The sequence below is a fragment of the Apis florea genome, unplaced genomic scaffold (assembly GCF_048593485.1).
Source record: "Apis florea isolate Af1SG1 unplaced genomic scaffold, ASM4859348v1 contig_2274_pilon, whole genome shotgun sequence".
NCBI classification, from domain to species: Eukaryota; Metazoa; Arthropoda; class Insecta; order Hymenoptera; family Apidae; genus Apis; species Apis florea.
Genome location: NW_028256550.1, coordinates 2359719 through 2376581, shown reverse-complemented (window position 1 = coordinate 2376581; position 16863 = coordinate 2359719). Strand labels below are relative to the sequence as shown.

The following is a 16863-nucleotide window of genomic DNA, read 5'->3' as shown; positions in this document are numbered from 1 at the left end:
TAAAAAAAAAAAGAACAAAAGAACGTTCAATCCAAATATCTATCATTTATACGGATTCAGATAGATCCAAATCGTCGATCCTCCGCATAATTTATCAGCGTCCCGCAAGTGGTGGCGTTCTCACCATGGTCCTCGATCCATGTTTTATTGCCGGTGAAGAGAACGGGACGCGAATATACGCGGCCGATTTAGAAGCGCGAACAAATCCGGCGACTTGACTATCCTCGATAACCCGAAATTCCATCCTCTCCCCCTAAGGCTTTCCAACCCCCTTTCTTTATCCCTTTGAGAATTTCTAGGTGAGCAAGTTTACTCGAACGATCTGCTTCCTTTCTTGGACCCGTTCCCGCTATCACCGAGTTTATTTGGAAATATCGGAAGCAAAGGCAGCGAGGTTCGGTGGCAAATGTCGGGCATTTCTTTTCATCTCATTTCCTGATCACCTCGTTCCTTTTCCTTCTCGTTCCTCTCCCCGGGATATTATTCTCTGAATATTCTCTGCGAATACGGGCTCCCTATTTTCCCGAATATCGTATTCTCTCGATACGATGCCTGCAATTTGGGATGAGCCGCGCGTGTGTTCAACGCGACACGCGAAAATCGAGCTTATCTTTGATTCGAGGAATTCGCAGGAAAGTTTAAGCAATTTTCTAATCTGTCCGATATATTATTTTCGAAATAAAAGATAACGAATATTCTAATTCTTCTTCTCCCTTCTTGATTAATACGAAAGAAGGAAAGATAAAGGATGGTGTTTAATCTCGATCGATCTTATTTTTTAATTTACTCACACTTAAGCTTCCTCGACGATCTGTTTCCTTTCACCGGATTAGTTACCACGTTGGAAGGGAAGTTTGTTTCTAAATGAAACTCGCCAATCTAATTTTAATTTAATTTCTTAATTTCCATAACCCACGGTCGGCAGTCCTTATCTCAACCCCTCGGGACTTTTTCTTCTTCTTCTTCTTCTTCTTCGGGGGGCAAGTTTCATTTTCTCGGCCCATATTTAAAAGTGTGGAAAGTTTATTTGGAAATATTCAAACGAAAATTGAAGTTATCGCGATCCACGGTATTGTTTCATTCCCCCCCGCTCCCTCATTCCTCTAATTCAACTTTCCAATCGAATTTTAATTTAATTTCTTAATCCCCTCGTTGTTCGAGCTCCTCTTTTTGCTTCCACTTCTCCCATAAACTTTTTATTTCTCTTTCTTCCGCTCTGTTTCCCTTCACTTTTACTATGTCCGCGTCACGTTTGTGAAAAATTTTCCAGAACGAAAGTAATCGAAATTTTAATCCGCTCGTGTAAAAATTCTTAATCGGACGAGCATCGAGAATGGGATAAAATGAAATTATTGCTCGCCTGTATCGTTCCACGCATGTATATATACATTATTGTATCATAAACGAATCGAGTGTTAAACAATCAGATTATATGCTTTATGATCGTTTAACAAATCGTCCCGAGCCTTCCCCCCAATTCGAGAGGAAACATGATACCGTTATCGGCAGATACTCGAATTAAATAAATTTTCCCGCCGTTTAACAAACAGGCAAACACGAGCCAACCATTTTGCTCTGCGTACACGAGTCTCGATGTCTGACAACGATTACGTGCATACGTAATGGCGGCGCAACATTATGCCAAATCGATAGATAGATCCTCCTTTTTTTTTTTTTTTTTTTTATTTCTTTTGTACACGTATACAGCGACATTGTGTATAAGACATTTCTTTTCGATCGTGTAAAAATTTTCCAAACCCAATCAAATACACGAGAAACTAGCTTTATTGATTTATTCAATCGTTTCACAAGGGATTATTCACAGAAGAAAGAAATTTCCTTTCCCGTATGAAATATATATTCAATTATAATATAGGGGTACAACAAACAAGGTGGTATAAATTTCCTTTTCCCATAAAAGATATCCATATTCCATTACACATCTCAAAGTATCGAATAGACAGAAGTTCACAAGAATTACATCTTGAATTTCCACTTTCAATTCCGCCCGACAACCCTCTCGCCTCATCGATGAAACTTCCATCCGCGTTCAGAACTCGAGAACGTTCCCCTTTGCTTCGATTCCGAAGAAGCTCGTTTCCAAAACACTTGCGTATCAACTTTCGATACTTCCCCTCCCGCCCCTAATAGGTCAAACGAAAACTTCCATTCTCTCGAATTGCTGGAAGGCGTCGCAGTTTCGATAAACACCCTCGTTCCTTCCAACTTTCAACGCTCGTAATCCTCGTAAATCCAAGCGTAGACTCGAGCAGGTTGTGTACGAAAGGGGACGAATGTCTTCGAAGAATCGATCGATTATCCGTAATTAAATCCGTGAATCGGATTATCGCCTACCCTCGACTTTTGTCTTAATTGACAAAAATGAGCAGAGATGGGAAGAGATGGAGAGAAGAAGAGGAAGAAGAGGTGGGTGGAAAAAGGGGAAGTGGATTCGAGTATTCGATTTGTCGGGGCGGCACGATTACCTACCGTCGATAATTGGCTTTCTTTGTGGACAAACGCTTTCGATTCTCCTATATAAGGGACTAATTTCATTCCTCTCGAGGAGGAGAAGAGGAAGAGGAACCCGGTGAATAGGAAGTGTTTTGTTCTCGTCGTTCGATGGCGAGGCAATAACGAGAGAAAAAAATATCTCGAGAAGAATGTTGTATGAAGGTGTTATATAAGGTGAAAAATAAGATTGGAAAACTTTCGAAAAGTTTTGGAAAAGCGTCGAATTCTTAATAAAACTTGCAATTTCGTTCTTCGATGGCAACTTGACGATATTTATTTAATTTCGTATAATGACAATAACGACAACGTTACTCATTATTCGACGATAGTAAATTATAACAAATGCTATCTAATCTGGTATTCTCCTTGGCCAACATTGCCCCGTATATATCGTTTAATTATAAACTAAAAGCGGTGCAACCTTGTCCGTGGTTAATGAGGTTTGCGACCTGGATGTCCATTTTACATCTCTCCTTCTCTCCTAGCTGGCCAGTGATTCGTTTAAAACTCCGAGATTACCAGGCAAAGTTTGGTCATTGGAAGAGAAGCGTAATAGCGGAACTTGGAAACGGAGATAAGAGAAATAACGAATGTTTTATTATATCCTATTGCTCGCTTTACGTTTTTCCCTTTCGTACGAATAGAGCGTCTATTATTTCCCTCCAACTATTAATACGATTCTTGAAAAAAGTGCCTCCATTTATTTCATCAGTTTCCAAGAGTCAAATATCATTTTCCGCCTTCTCGTTTTTTCGCGAATGAGAAAAGGAGAGTAGGAAAAGTAGGGAGGCGAACTATTTAGTCGATCCTATCCTAAAACAGTGGATAACAAATCGAAGCAATATGTGTATCCAAGAATCGATAGTTGGGCGAGAAGTCGGTGGAATAGGAATAGTGGAGGAGAATTGCCGAGAGTTGGCGCCGTGCCGTGTAGTAAAATAAAGGTAAATTAAGGGTCCAAGTTCGAAGAGGTCCTTCGAGAGAAAGGCGAGACGCTTTTTCGGTATCGATTCAAAGTTAGACGCCACTGTTTTCCCCCGAAAACAAGTTTCCCCGCACGTTTCGGTAAATATCGCACGAATACAAATATCACGAGGCTGGCCGTAAAACTAATCCAATATCCGAACGAATGTTAAATATACATTTCCAAAAATTTCATGTATTTAAAAACGACGTTATTCTTACGCGTTAATTTACATAAAAGTAAGACAGATAATAAAAGTTAATTCAAATCTAATATAATTTAATTCCTCTCGAAAAATTCGCTTCCCTTCGTTCGTTTATTACCACACGCAACATCTCCATGCGATTCCCCTTTTCAGAATTCTACGAGGGCGCTGACGTGGGAGGCGAACGAAGCGGTGGCCGAGATTATCGCGGAGAAATCGCAACCGGTAGTGCGCCGTTTCAAGGTGCCGGTTCCCGGAGGATTCGAAGCTCGAGTCAGACTTCTGATCCCGCCCAACGCTGATTTGTCGGGCGCCACCAAATATCCCATGCTGATCTTCGTGTGAGTAACGACCCTTCTCCACCCTTGTACAATACAATAGAACACACGCGTATTAACCGGTCGTAAAAAAAAAAAAGAAAAGAAAAGAAAAGAAAGAAAATCGAAAAAGCTTTATCATTATCGTTCCGTTCCTTCATTCCTCGTCCTCTTGCGGCGAGAGAAACGGAGAAAACGTTTAAAAATCAGGGCTTGATTTCCCAGGGATGCTCCACTCCTTTGGTTGCTTCTTTTTCCTTTTTTTCTTTTCTTTCTCTCGAAATGCAAATGGCGGAGAATACCGCGACCATGAATACCGCTTTAATGTCTTCGAAGCGGGATCGGGAATTATTCGAATGGAGAAAAGGAAGGAAGGATGAGAGAATACGGCGTGGCGTCACTGGCAGCGTGTCATTTATCAAAAATTTTTTACCTCCGCCCTGTCGATAGAGGATGGCAAAGGCGAAACGTGGGGGAGGATGATATCGTGGAGAAATTCATTCGATGCCGTGTAAACGCGTCCCCTGAATTTTTATGAATCCGTATCGGATTAATTAGCGAGCTAGTCGAATGAAAATCCAAGACCGCTGCGTTTGTTTCCTTTGCGTGAGTTTCGTTCGTAAAAAATATCGTTTGAAATTCACCCTCTCTTTTTTTTTTTTTTACGGCGAACTTTTTTTACTCGAGGAAAAAAGTGAATAAAGCAAGGAATAATTAAATAGATAAATTTGATCGAGTTCGCTCGATTCTCTACGTCGGCAGGCGTATTAATTCGAGTTTCGAGAATTGGATTGTACGACAGAACTCGTTCGAAACGAATTAGACTGCGTGTATAAATAGAAACGCGCGATTCGATTGAATAATTAAGTTAAACCGGAAAATTGAATTAGCCTTTCTTGGCCTCCCTCCTCCAGCGGGATTGTTTGGTAATTGTTCATTCACGCGTGTGTACACGCTTTCGGGTGAAACGGAAAATTTAGAAATTTCGATTATCCAAATTGCTGTTATACGACGAGTATCTCGTCGTTTGGGAGTTGGTTCAAAACCGATACATAGGCGATAAAAAGGGAAAATTGGGAATTATAAATTCCATCCGTTTGTTTCGACGAGATAATATAACTTGGTAATATTGTAACGTGTAATCGTGAATTTAATCAAAAGGTAAATGAAATTCGTCACAAGTGAATCATCATCGAATCTCATTATCCTCCAGCATGCAATGCTGAATATACCGAAGTGTATTTGTGGTAGTGGATGTATGTGATAATGATCTACACCGACTTTTTGCACAGATAACGACGATTTTATTTAATCAGCAATTGATCAAATTATTGGCATTTATGATACTCCTTGTTACCTCAGAACATTCTCCTGTATAATATAATCTTTACATCAAATTCAAAATTACCACTATTTCTCTAATAATTTGAAGTAAATTATATCACCACAACAAACGAATTCAAACTTTCAATTTCGTTATATTTGATGGGTGACGTTTAAGAGAACAGTTTGATCGAACAAAAAGTTTAAACAAAATGATCGTAGCATCGATAAATGATCGAAATTAAATTGAATTAAATAACATTCAATTTCGATTCGACGATGAAGCAATCTCCTTCCTTCGTAATTAATCAACACCACGAGCACACTGGAATTCCGTTCACACGATTTAAAGAATTAACCGAACTTCTATCGAGCATCGTATTTATCGTCGTATCTTCGAACGAAAGATCACAATGAATCCTTAAACGATAGTTATAAATAGAGTTCCATCGTAGAAATTGGACGACGAGTCAGACACCGATTATAATAACGTTTTCGTTTTCCACAGATACGGTGGCCCAGACTCGTACCAAGTCACGGAGAAGTTCGACGTCGATTGGGGCACGTACCTTGTAACGAATAAAAGCATCATCTACGCGACGATCGACGGCCGTGGCTCCGGTTTAATGGACAACGGCATGCTATTCGCCGGATATCGAAACTTGGGAACGGTCGAGATCGCTGATCAGATCAACGTTACCAGGTGAGCATCGTCGATCCCCTACGAAATTTCCTTCTTTCGCGCTCATCTCAATGGAATTCTAATTTTCCACGCGTATCTAATTCAATTATGTATTATCTCCGGAAGTTTCGATCGCGTCCAACTGCTTGAACGAGACCTAATTTTCCAACCAGTGTTGTTGTTGCTGCTCGACACGGAAATTGAACTTTTCTGAAACGGAGTCGAGTTACAATAACAAACGCTCGTTGGAACGAATGGTAATAACAGCTCGATGATGATTAGGTCGAGGTTTATTAATTTTATTAATTACATAGCCTCTCATGATGTTTGATTTGATGAATGCGATGCGTTTGTCAAATATATAATTATTGAATCGTGTGGAAACGTGGTATGTCATGAAGTGAGATACGTTTTTAAGAAAAAAATATGTATCTTTGAAAATCGAATGATAAACTTAATTCACTCGTGCTTTCTGAAGTTGAAGTAATTAATTTAGACGAATGATCGATTACCAAAGATATGATGCCTATTAACGCCTAATGTTTGTCGGTTGTTTTTCCTTTTTTCTCTCTTTCATGAAACATTAAGCCTGTTTTCATGAAAGGAGTTCATTCATAGGAGTTAAATATGTATATGTATAAAATATTTAAATCTATATAATTGAATTTCGTCGTTTTCTTTTCTATATTAAAAAAAAATCTAATTGTTAAAATCGACTTTGACCCGGTTCACGTGTGTGATTTATAAACGTTCAGCGGCGTAACGATCGCGAGACACGGATTTTTCTAATCCCGTACAGCTCCCCCTCGTGTTCGATTTCGTGAACACGTTCGTGGTATAAAAGGCTCGAATTAATTGGGTTCTTCGTTAGAAAAAACGTGTTTGCATCTTAAACGGGTCGATGCTTTAAATTTTAAATATATGCAATTTGCTTCTTCTTTCCCCCTCCCCCCTTTCTTTTCTTTCTTTCAGAAAATATTGCCAATGTAGATGATTCGGCTACAAATAAGTGGAAAATGCAAATAGATAATTTTAATAGTCGTAGTTCTATCGCGTGTCGTTTGAAATGGGCTTTGATCGTGGAGCCGATCCTAATTTCGTTGTTTTATGATCCCCGCTCTTTCTCTCGCTCGCTCGCCTCTTCTCTTTCTTTCTCTATTTACATGTAAAATGTTCCCAGATGCAATTTATCGAACGCCGCTTCTGTCCGTTTTAAATGCTAAAAGACGCATTGCCCTTGTTGTTTCTATGCATTTTTAATGCAGACACGTACGTCAACAAAATAGAGATTGATTTATTATATATTTATGTAAAAATCTGTTTTTTTTTTTTTTTTTTTTTTTTGCGATTTCAAACGATATTGCATTCGACATCGGGATAAGTCAATTTACGACGTGTCCCTCTTTTCGCGTTTCTCTCTCTCTCTTTCTCCGTTTCGATTCCTCTGTGAACCGGTTGATTTATTCGATTGATAGAACACCGAGTTTAACAGGTGTTGTACAAATTCAACGTTTCATCAAATCAACCGTGCGAGCATTAAACTATATATAGGCCGTGTCTGTAAATCGAGTTCTCGAAACTATCGCCGATAGCAAGACACGAGTTATTTTCTATGCTAATGTTAACATTTCCGATTATCATCACTTTGATCCACGTTTCGCGTGGGAACGAAAATAGAACGTTAGAAACAAATCATTAATTTAGAATTTCTACGACAGATATTGCCTCAATTCGAAAAATTTCGAATTCGCTGTTCGAATATGAAACATGAAAGGCAATAGTTACTTTCAAAGCAATAATTGTCGAATAAAATATTGTGGCGAAGAATCCTTTGACAGGTTCTAATTTTTCCTCTTACCGAGAATAATTTTTAATTTAAAAAAAAAAAGAAACGTATATGTCAATATTCCTGAAGAAATTAAGAGAATTAACGCAATTGTACGTTTTTCGATATCTGAAAGTAAAAAAAGAATTAATAATCATGACCATCGTACGAATGTAAAAATTCATTAAGAAGAAAATTCGAAATTAAATCAACACCCTTGTTAAATATCTCTACGTGATCCCATTTCTTTTTTTCAACGCCACTTAATCACCGTGCTCGTACTAATATTTATCTCTGCACGTGGTGCAAAGTTCATTATAACATTCGTCACTCGGAGTCCGCATTAAAGAGGGACGAAACAAGGGAAATTATACTCGAGTTGGTCGGACAACGATCGCCGGGGAGCCAAGGGAGAGAGAGGGTTATGCGGGCGAAAAAGTTGCCAAGCCTCGCCGCAACGCGGAACTGAAACCGCGACGCGTGCAAAATTAACGACTCAGAAACGACAGACTCGTTTTTTTTATCCCGCCCTCGCGTTCTCGGGTCTCGAAAATTCTAACCTTCCTATTTTTCCTCTCTCTTTTTGTCTTTCTGCTTCGCGAGAGCACCGAGAAGCGGCGAATAAACAAAAAAGGATCCTCGAGGAGGTTCGAGGAACACGATCGATGGCGAATAACGATAATAGGTTTCTTAAAATTCTCCAAGCAACCTTGGTAGGCGAATCTAATTATAGGGGGAGAGCTGTCGTCGCGACAGACCCCCGCCAGACGCTGACTTATCGCCACCAGACGCGGTAATCCGCTAATCCACCTAACAAACTAGCGCCACGTTCGAACCTTGTTCCGCCGAATTCGCGTCTTCTCTCGATCAAACTTCTTTCCCTTCCCTCCCTATGATCGATTTCGAATTGGCTCCAGTTTCGATTGCATCTCTGTCTCGTTGCGTCTTGGATTCGAATATAATATGAGATTTGTTGGCGAGACTTGTTAAATAACAATGAATTATCGAAATGTGATAATAATAAAGTATAGTATAAAAGTATAAGTCTGTCGATTAAAATAGAGTGACTTTTTTCTTAAATTGGATCATCATTGGATAAATTTTTTTTTAATTTCCATTACAAATTTACTTTCGATCAATTGCAACTTCTTCTTCAAAATTTTCTTCGTATACGTCGCTCAATAATAAACTAATCCTTCTTTCAAGAAAAAAAATTCGATTCGTTCAACTTGTCAAATTTAAAAAAAAGAAAAAGACTTTCGTCCGCTACACTGTCCATATATAAAATTGATCTTCGAGCAAAATTTCTCTGAAAAAAAAATTCAACGGTCATTCAACGTTACGTTCCCTCTACGTGGCCCTCAAATCTCCATCTCTCAAAACATCCACCTCAGCAATAATCTCCATACATCGACTCCACCATTAATCACCAACTATCAAAAGGAGGAACGTCAAAATCCACGTAAAGGAATAAAAAAAAAAAAAAGAAAAAAAAAGGAAATCGATCGGTGAGGGATCGGTCGAGATCGATAGAAATGATGGTTTATCGGCCAGTTTTACCGACACCGAACGCGCTTATCTTCCACGAGTTATTGATTCCGCTTCGGCTATCTTCAGGCAGGATCAACGGAACGAAGCGAAACGGAGAATACGCGGAGAACCGGTATATTTCGTGGTGATATCCCCAGCCTCTCTCTCTTTCTCTCTCTCTTTCCCTCCTTCTTGTTCGAGAGGATCCGTGTGTTGGCCAGCCTGGTATCCACGTTGCAATGTTTTGCCGCCGCGTCGCAGCGCGTTCGCCCAGTAAAAAGGGCGAGTCGTGAAATTGGAAGCCGGCCAAGCGATTGCGGAATCGGCCAGCTCTCTTTAACTTTTGCCCTATTGCGCGTGGTGTTGTCGGTCGGTCGCGTCCCTGTCACCCGTTCCCCTCCCCCATTTCTCCCTTTCTTCTCGTTTTATGTATTTTTATATATCATTCCCTCTCGCTACTTCTCTCTTTCGCTTTCTTTTATTTCTCATCGCCCATTATTTTGCACCGCGTTCCTTTTCTCTCCTTTTTTCTTTCTTTCTTTCTTTCTTTCTTTTCTTTTTCTCTCTCCTACCTTCCACACCCACATCGTTCGCTTTTTATCGACATTCCCATCCTCCCCAACACAGTTCTTCTTCCAGTTTCTTTCCTTCTTTCTTTTTTTTTCTTTCTTTCTTCCTTTCTTTTTTTTCGTCCACGATCACTATCTCTCTCTCTCTCTGTCTCTCTTTCGTTCCAGCGATGGGAATGACACGCTCGCAATGGAGGAGGAAACGGGTTGATAGAGATCGATAAATAAAAGAAGATTCTTCCATGGAAAACAAACTGGGGAGATTAGTTTTTTTTCTTTTCTTTTTACGTATTTTAAACATTTGCACTCGAAAGTTTCCAATATTTGGCGTTCGTTATCCCTCCCCTCCCTTTCCCCCACTCGATTGTAATTACAGAACAATTCCAGAGAGAACGTAAATGTTTAAAAAAGAAGAGGGAGAGAAGCGTTAGATTAACCCAGAAAGAAAAAGTTCCCTTTCATTTTATATCCATGAAAGGTAAGGTTTAACAGCAATTTTAAAAGAATCACCAAAATTAGTCCCATCGGTATCTCGCCTCTTTTGCGGTTTCACGCGTCTCGATTCTTCCATCCTCTCTCTCTCTCTCTCTCTCTGTCTCTCCTCAGCCACTCTCGAGCTCGTTTTCTCGTTCGTTTTTTACGAGCCTTTGTTCCATCATTGAACCACCGATATTGCTATTCCTGGTACGCTTGATCGGCGAACCAACCCTGATCGAGAGATAAGTCCTTCTTCTTTTTTTTTTTTTTTTTCTTTCTCCTCGTGATCCATTTAGGGACAAATCGACCGAGAATGAATATTATACGTCTACGTCGAGGATTCGATGGCTCGGTTTCGTTTTGGAAAAGGGAATCGACTCCGATTCGATCGATACGAGTCGAGATTCCGTTTTTCCTCTCCTCCCCCTCCCTTTTTTTTATAACACGAACATGGAAAATTGCGCGCCTAGAAATGTTATTCAAATCGGATGCGATGAGAAGTGAAAGGGAAAGCGAGGAAAGATCGAGAAACAGTGAGTGAAATATAAAGTGGATGGGTGGATATAAAGGAGGGATACAAAGTGTGAGGTAACGTAAGAAAATTCATAGAATAGAAATGAGAGATTAAAAGAGAAAAATCGGGGAGGAACGAAAATGGTGGCTGAAATCAAAGTAAAAATATAGAGAAGAAAAGAGGAGGAGAAATGTTAGGTAATTAATAATAATAATAACGGCGTGTTAATAATAAATTAAAAGATTAAATCGTTATTGTTGCATTATCATTAGCGGCGACCAGAATGTTCTGTCTCTCGTCTGTCTACCTCTCTTTGATCTGAATCCGTCTTGAACATCCATCGGACCATCGTCCAAGTTAATTAAACATAGGGTCACAAAGTGGTCTGGACCGATGTCGAAAACAATGAAGCGTGCAAACCATCCTCGAATTCAATTATCCACAATGACATCATCTGGACGATCCTGAAAAAAAAAAAATGGACAAAAATTAGCAGCAGTTCTACGATTAATTTCCAATCTATTTCTTTTCTTTTCTTTTTTTTTTTTTATTCATAACTTCAAGGATAAATTCACTCAAACGAAGGAGAAGATTCTTAATACACTTTACTTGCCAGAGAGCTTATAAATAGATTATTCAACACCATCACTTCACAATAGCTTATAAATCGGTCATTTACCGCACTCTGTTAATCGATAGCTTAGCATTAGCAAATATTATCGTTCTCATTTTTACTATTATATTAATAGTAAATTATCGCTGGATGTATCGCGGTGTTCTTTCTGATAATTTCGATCTTTTGAAACGAACGGCAATAAAATGAAATTGCGCTACTCGATTATTTATCGAAATATTTTAATAATTGCTTCTCTGATAACGATAATGGCGATAATATAAATTTTAAAACGTTTAAAGAGAAACGATGCAATAATTCGGAAAATGATAATAATATTCTTGTATTATAAATAGCAATATTTGGTTTGTAATATATTTCGATTAAACTACTAAACATCGTTGCAAAAGAAAGATTTTCCCTCGAATATCAACCTATCTTTCTCCACGTTAATTCAATCGTAATTTAATTGCCAAGCGATAGATAAAGCTGTTCAGATATAAATAAAAATTAATAATATCCAAATTTGGAACGATCCTTTATTTTAATTCCATATCATTCGAATTGGGATAAGAATGGTTTGATTGCTCGATTAAAAATAATCGCGGGAGGACGGAATGGTTGGAGGGGGAGGGGAAGAGAGAGAAACAAAAATAGAGATGTAAAATGGAGAGAAAGGAAAGATTTTTACCGATTGAAAAAGGGAATTTTTTTGTGGCGGATCAATTCAGCCGGGGCACCCTTCTTCGATTGGTTGTTCCGTTAAAACGTGGGATCACAATGCCGGTGGCGGATAGAGGTGAAAAATTTCAGCGCGATGCTCGAGGAGATGGAGAGGACGCGTTCGTCGGAAAAAAACGACGGCTCGATTATTTTCGAGAACCTCGGATTTCAATTTATCGTGTTCACTCTCTCATCTTTCTCTCTCTTTCTCCCTCTTCCTCTATATATATATATATATATATACGTATATATATATACGTGTACGTATATGTTTCCCTTCTATTCACTCTTGGATCGATCCTAAACGCGTGTGTCGGTTTGCGCAAACCAATCCTTAATTAAAAAAAAAAAAAAAAAAAAGAAAAAAAAAAGGGGGAAAGAAAGAAAAAGAAACAAAATGAAACGAGTCCGTGAAAAACGAGTTGACAAAGAATGAGGGAGGGAAAAACCGAAAAAAAGAGGAGGCACGAAAAAATAAAAATGGAATGGAAACAAACTTAACCCTTGTTGGCCGATGTTTTGGCCGATCACCATTGGCTCTCCACGCGATTGCGATTTTTTCCTTCTTTTTATCTCGTTTCTTTTCGAGTGGGGCCTTTGATAAAATCGGGCTACAGTGAAACCGATTCGATAAAAATAGAAATAAACGGAAAATAATGAAATGAAATAAAATGGATCGCATTATGGAATAATAATAATAATAATAATAATAATAATAAAAGAAGGTAAAATATCGTGTTCTACGAGATAGAATAATATTTTGCTAATAATAATAGGATAATGGAAAAAATGCGATGGAAAAATATGTTCTGCGAAAAGAATAATTTGTAAGGTACGATTTAACAAATAAATGGGTGAAGGTTTCGATTCGAGAAATAATTCGTGTCGGTTATGGATGATTGGTTTCAGACTCCTCTCGAAACTTGTTTTTCATACGAGACAAATCGTGATTGAGAAATCAACTAGATCCTAATTAAGGAAAAATTCTGCGAATCCAAAAAATGAAAAGTTTCTCAATCTCCTTTATTCGTTCGTCAGAATAAAGGTTCCGATACGTCAGTCGACATTGGAAACAAGAGCAACTAAGATTTCGAAACTTTGATTAAACTTCAAACCACTTTGCCACCTTAAAGTAACGATTCTCTTCTATCACGCCTACTACCAGAAGTGACAATTTAATACCTTTCTTCCTTTATATTTTTAAGTAAAATTGAAGAAAACTTATGCAATATATTTGTATCTAAGATTAGTTAAAAAAAAATTCGTGTTTATTTATTGCAATTATTCACCATACCACAAATTTGTTACCTTCCTTTTCTTTCTGATCTCTATTTTAAAAATGAAAATTGCATCAATTGAAAATTCCAAGAATTCCATTATCTTCAATATCATTTTTATTACTTTATTATCAGTGCCAATATATCGCGTATACAATAATTTGACGATACATAAATTCCATAATTCATGGTACAAATGAGATTTCCATGGCTGGAAATAAGACGAAATTGCATGGAAAACTTCGTCGTCGTTTCAAAATCAAGTTCGAAAATCTTTCAAACACAAATGAAATTAAATTAAATTCCTACATAAAGATAGATATCTTTAATTTAAAGATTATCATTTTCAAAAAAAAAAATGGAATATGGAAAATTCATTGATTACACTTGACTCGATATCGTATACATTTTGCTCGATATTTGTTTCTTGCCATTTCACACCTAAGATCTTATCCTTATCGATCATTGTATAAATTTCTCTCGCAATCCCTCCCTTCGTTTCCCCGATCGATTCTTCGAAAGATGCTCAAAATTTTCTGGTCCATTTCACTTCGAAGAGTGCACGACAAGCGCATAAGATCGATCGGGGTGGTAAAGTGGAGCATGGCCCTGTTTACGAGTGGTTCGTTAAAGGTGTGGATCGAAAACAATGCAGCCGCCGTGTTTCGTTCGAAAGATGAAATTCTAAGGTTCGATCGATGCTCGAGATGGAGGAAAGGAAAGGAAGCTGAAGGAGAGAGGGAGAGAGAGAAAAAAAATAACATCGGTAACCGAAAGGAATAGAATTCAACGGAGGAGAGGTTGGCTGGTTGGTCGATTTACGAGGTAAATAAATTTCGCGAAAAAAGGAATTCGCTCGGTGAGGGCCACGCTGCTATTTCTATGGGTAACCGTGTGGCCTTTCGTTCCCTGCGGAACCATTATTATCGAGCACGCGAGACTCGACGAGACAATGGCTGCGGCAGAGATTGCAAGAAACCGGGCTCCCTTTTACCTCTTTCTCGTATTTTCTACGCCGAATTCGTCTTCCGGCTGACCAAGCGGAAATCTATCGCGATACTGGTCACCCCTTTTGAATTTCGTTTAGATCGCGATACAATTTTTTCCTCCTTTTCTAATCGTTTCTCATCGTTTATCTCTTTTTCAATTGGAAATTTAAATGCTTGCTTGATCGAATGTTTATTTATATTTTTGTACCTCTACGTCTACTTAAAAATGGTTTTGAATTAAAATTATTTAATTATTTCAATAAAACAAATTTTATCAAGAGGATAGATAACGAAGTTTATTTTATTTTTATTTATAAAGATTCGAAGAGAAGAATTTCATTTTTTTATGTAAAAGTTTTTTTTTTCTTATAAATGATTTTAAGATACAAAGGCATAGAAATACGAAATGAATGCTCTAATTTGATCGTTTGTCGTTGTATCTCTTCTTCGTTAAATATTTGAAACTAAGTGACGTTTATTCTAGCTGTAATTATCCGCCACGAAGTAATTTCAATATTTGTATAGATAAAGGATATATAACGGACAAAAAGTATAAAATATTCGTATATAGAGAAAAAGCAATTTTTTTTTTATTTGTTTGGTTTTTAAATTTCTTAATTGATATTTAAAAAAAAAAAAAAAAGAAAGGACTAAAATGAATTTTTATTCAATGATATATTAAAATATCTATCGTTAAGTTAATTACAGATAAAATGAACGACTTTTTTTTTTTTAATGCTTTTTGAACTTATTAAACGAGATTAAAATTATTGCAATTAAAATCTTAATTATTATTTATATAAATTATTAACGATTAATATTCCAATTAATTAATTTACTTTTTACTGTTTATATTTTCACAATTTATATTTTCATTGACAGATCGTGTGTTCTCTTAATATAACCTTTTCGAAAATTATTAACTTTTACGCGTTGTGCTCAAAATATTTGTACAACAAATTCATCATTATTTCGAATTTAACGTCGAATCACATTTTATTATAATATACAATTTACTCTTTCGTAATAAAATAATTAATAAAACGATATTCAAGATGTATTTAACTAATTTCGAGTTTTGAATTGACATGTGACAAATGTTATTTAACAAATATTATTTAATATATATTAAATACGATACGAATTCATATTAAATCATATTAAAATCATAAATTCTAAATGATTTTAATAGATTCTAATAATCTAAGAAAAAATATTACAAATTATCTTCTAAACCTCTCAATTTTTTAATTTTTTCCTTACCTTTGCGTACGTAGCAACTTTTATATTTGTTCAAAATCAACGTTCTAAAAAATATTCCACCAATATATTAATAAATATATTCAATTAGTGAATAAAAATTTTTATTTCTTTTATCCAGTACACGTATATCAAAATACTTTTGACCAATGTCTGAAAATATTCTGTAATAAAAAATTATTGGATTAATCAAAAAATTCGTAATTTTCATTAAAAGTTGACATTATGTGAATGTGTTTATGAACTTCCAAGAAACAATTCGAATATGTGTCGTAATTGTTACATACATACAAGTTATACATATATCAAGATACAAGAAAAACATTCACAAAGCTACACATACAAACAAAAATTACAGGTTTGTCCGGCGTACTCTTCTCATTCTTATCCCTTCAGACTGTCATCCTTTTCGATCCACGCAGAATCCCCTGCAAGGAACAAAACGATATCAGAGAGATATTTCGAGGTACCTCTCAGAAAGGTGGAAAAAAATCATAAATCAAAACGAATAATAGATACTTGCCTTGCTAAAAAAAAAAAAAAAAAAAAAAGAAAAGTGTCTTTCCAAAACACTCACTTTCGACAACCAGCCCAAGAACTCTATATACTCTCCAACTATTCGATCACAGAACCGTATCACTTTCTCATCGCATCCCGCTCATATCGGGAAAATAACGTGTTTGGATCGTTTCCAAAAAAGGAACGAAGATCAAGACGCGGTGTAATCCATCTTCGAGGAGTTCGATTTTCGAACGCATGATGAGAGACGCGTACAGTGGACACAGGCATACGCGAAATATCCGGCATAACTTTGATTCGTGCCCAGCCAACCCAGATCCAGTTTTAGCCAGAATGACGCAGTGCGGAGAGGGGGGGAGGAGGAGGAGGAGGAGGAGGATCAGGGTGGAGTTTAAGGGTCCTGCCCGGGTCATAGTCCTTTGGGAAACGGACCGAGGCATCTGGTATAACCCTCTGATTTCTGGCCGACATCCCTCGCTTTTCGTATCCCGGGGCCATGCGAGTCACTGTCTGGGGGTGACTTACTTTAAAGGGGGGAGACTTGCGTTGATTGGCGACAGGA

General features: G+C 37.4%; 1 protein-coding gene across 7 annotated transcripts in view; it reads left to right on the top strand.

The window, feature by feature from the left end:
* LOC100867828 (venom dipeptidyl peptidase 4) overlaps nucleotides 1–16863 on the top strand; it is a 214324-nt gene that overhangs the window by 189699 nt on the left and 7762 nt on the right. For all 7 annotated transcript variants that reach the window (XM_086902911.1, XM_086902914.1, XM_086902912.1 and 4 more), the window contains 2 exons: nucleotides 3837–4024; nucleotides 5832–6026. In XM_086902911.1, the coding sequence (XP_086759037.1) occupies nucleotides 3837–4024; nucleotides 5832–6026 (383 nt within the window). The remainder of the gene's footprint in view (nucleotides 1–3836; nucleotides 4025–5831; nucleotides 6027–16863) is intronic.